Source organism: Nanorana parkeri, unplaced genomic scaffold, assembly GCF_000935625.1.
Source record: "Nanorana parkeri isolate BGI_ZX_2015 unplaced genomic scaffold, ASM93562v1 scaffold426, whole genome shotgun sequence".
Taxonomy (NCBI): domain Eukaryota; kingdom Metazoa; phylum Chordata; class Amphibia; order Anura; family Dicroglossidae; genus Nanorana; species Nanorana parkeri.
In genome coordinates, this window is record NW_017306694.1 from 3082 (window position 1) to 4945 (window position 1864).

General features: G+C 45.6%; 1 protein-coding gene across 1 annotated transcript in view; it reads right to left on the reverse strand.

The window, feature by feature from the left end:
- Positions 1-281: 281 nt before the first annotated feature.
- LOC108789874 (glycogen [starch] synthase, liver-like) overlaps positions 282-1864 on the reverse strand; it is a gene marked incomplete at its 3' end in the record, with an annotated part of 7186 nt that continues 5603 nt past the window's right edge. The window contains exons 3-4 of the mRNA XM_018560012.1: positions 1570-1761; positions 282-467 (exon numbers count right to left, since the gene is read on the reverse strand). Of these exons, the coding sequence (XP_018415514.1) occupies positions 282-467; positions 1570-1761 (378 nt within the window). The remainder of the gene's footprint in view (positions 468-1569; positions 1762-1864) is intronic.

Consider the following 1864-nt stretch of genomic DNA (forward strand, 5'->3'; position numbering starts at 1 on the left):
AGAGAGAGCACACAGAGGGTGAGAGATGAGGGGGGGGGGTGAGAGGAGAGAGATGAAAGAGAGATGAGAGAGAGGAAAGAGAGATGAGAGAGTGACAACTATTGGGAGTGGTCTCCTCAGGGGAGGTGTCAGTAAGGCTATTGGGAGTGGACTCCTCAGGGAAGGTGTCAGTGACAACTATTGGGAGTGGTCTCCTCAGGGGAGGTGTCAGTAAGGCTATTGGATTACAATGACAGTGAAATGTGCCCCCCAAACCCTTCCTCATGGAGGACCCCCCTTACCTGGTCCAGCCGGTTATAAAAGTCCACGTTGCCGGCACACAGGTATCTGCCCAGCAGGGTGGCGTGGGTGGTAAAGATGGTGGCGACGGGAAGCTTCCGATTCCTACAGAAAATCAATCCGGCTCCGGCCTGCCACTCGTGGAAATGAGCGATGATATTGGGTTTGTCCTGGAACTGATCCGTCAGCTGAGGAAATCACAGGAGATTATTCATATAGCGGCACCATATAGCATGGAGAAGCTCCAGGTAATACAACAATGGACACCCACCATGGCTGGAGAGGATGTGAGGAGAATCTATAAAAGGTCAGTGAAATAATTCTCCAATTCTCTGAGAATTCTCCGCTTTGTAAAAGTCTGACGTGGGAAGATAAGCGCCAGTATATTTTCTTTTCAGGTCAAATGCAACATAATGTAATACCGCAATATGGCCACTAGATGGAGCCGAGCAGCATAGGAAATAAGTATTTATTTCTTAGCCTCCTCAGCTCCATCTAGTGGCCGTCATTTGGTATTACATTACATTCAAGCAAGAAAATATGTACAGGTGAAACTCAAATAATTAGAATATCGTGCAAAGTTCATTTATTTCACTAATGCAACTTAAAAGGTGAAACTAATATACGAGATAGACTCATTACATGCAAAGCAAGATAGTTCAAGCCGTGATTTGTCATAATTGTGATGCTTACAGCTCATGAAAACCCCAAGAACCCCAAATCCACAACCTCAAAAAAGTAGATTATTACATGCAATCAATAAAACAAGGATTGTACATAGAACAATATCGGACCTCTGAAAAGTACAAGCATGCATATGTACTCAGTACTTGGTTTGGGCCCCTTTTGCAGCACTTACTGCAATTACTTTTGCACGATATTCTAATTATTCGAGTTTCACCTGTATACTAAAACCATTCGTTTTTGCCTCGAGTCACACAGAACGAACGTTCACAGAGCTCTGGAGGATGAATGGCCCTGCAAATTGTTTATGAATAAACCCCAAGTGTTGAAGTTTTGGTGTGCGTAAGCATGACATACTTGCAATCGGCCACTGGTGAGAACTTGCCAGGGGGGAAAAATCGCTGTAGAGGACACGACAGGGATGTGAGAAACTAACCTGCTCTCACATGTCCCAGGCAATGTATGTTGTGCAGTGTTTTGGCACTGATGTATAGTGTATATATAGAAGATCGGCCTTAGCTAACGGAAGATTTCTTTTCATCAATTTGCATATAAAAAAAACATTTAACACCAAAATGATTTTTCGACGTGAAATGCCCACTGTACCTCTTTCAGGAACCATGCCACAAGGGACCCGAATATTAAGGCGTCATTGGCTTCACGGTCACTGAAGGGAATTCCCACACTACATGCCTCCCAGAAATCCCCTTTCCAGCGGTCCAAATTCCAGGCGGCTGAACCAATATCAAACAGCAGAACATACGGACTCCCCTCTATCAGCCATCGGCCGAAATACACCTGAAAGACAAAACACACCCATGAGGGAGTAGAGAGAGGGAGAAGAGAGGGGGAGAGAGAGAGCAGACAAAGGGAGAGAGATGGGGGGGGGGGGGGGGGGGGG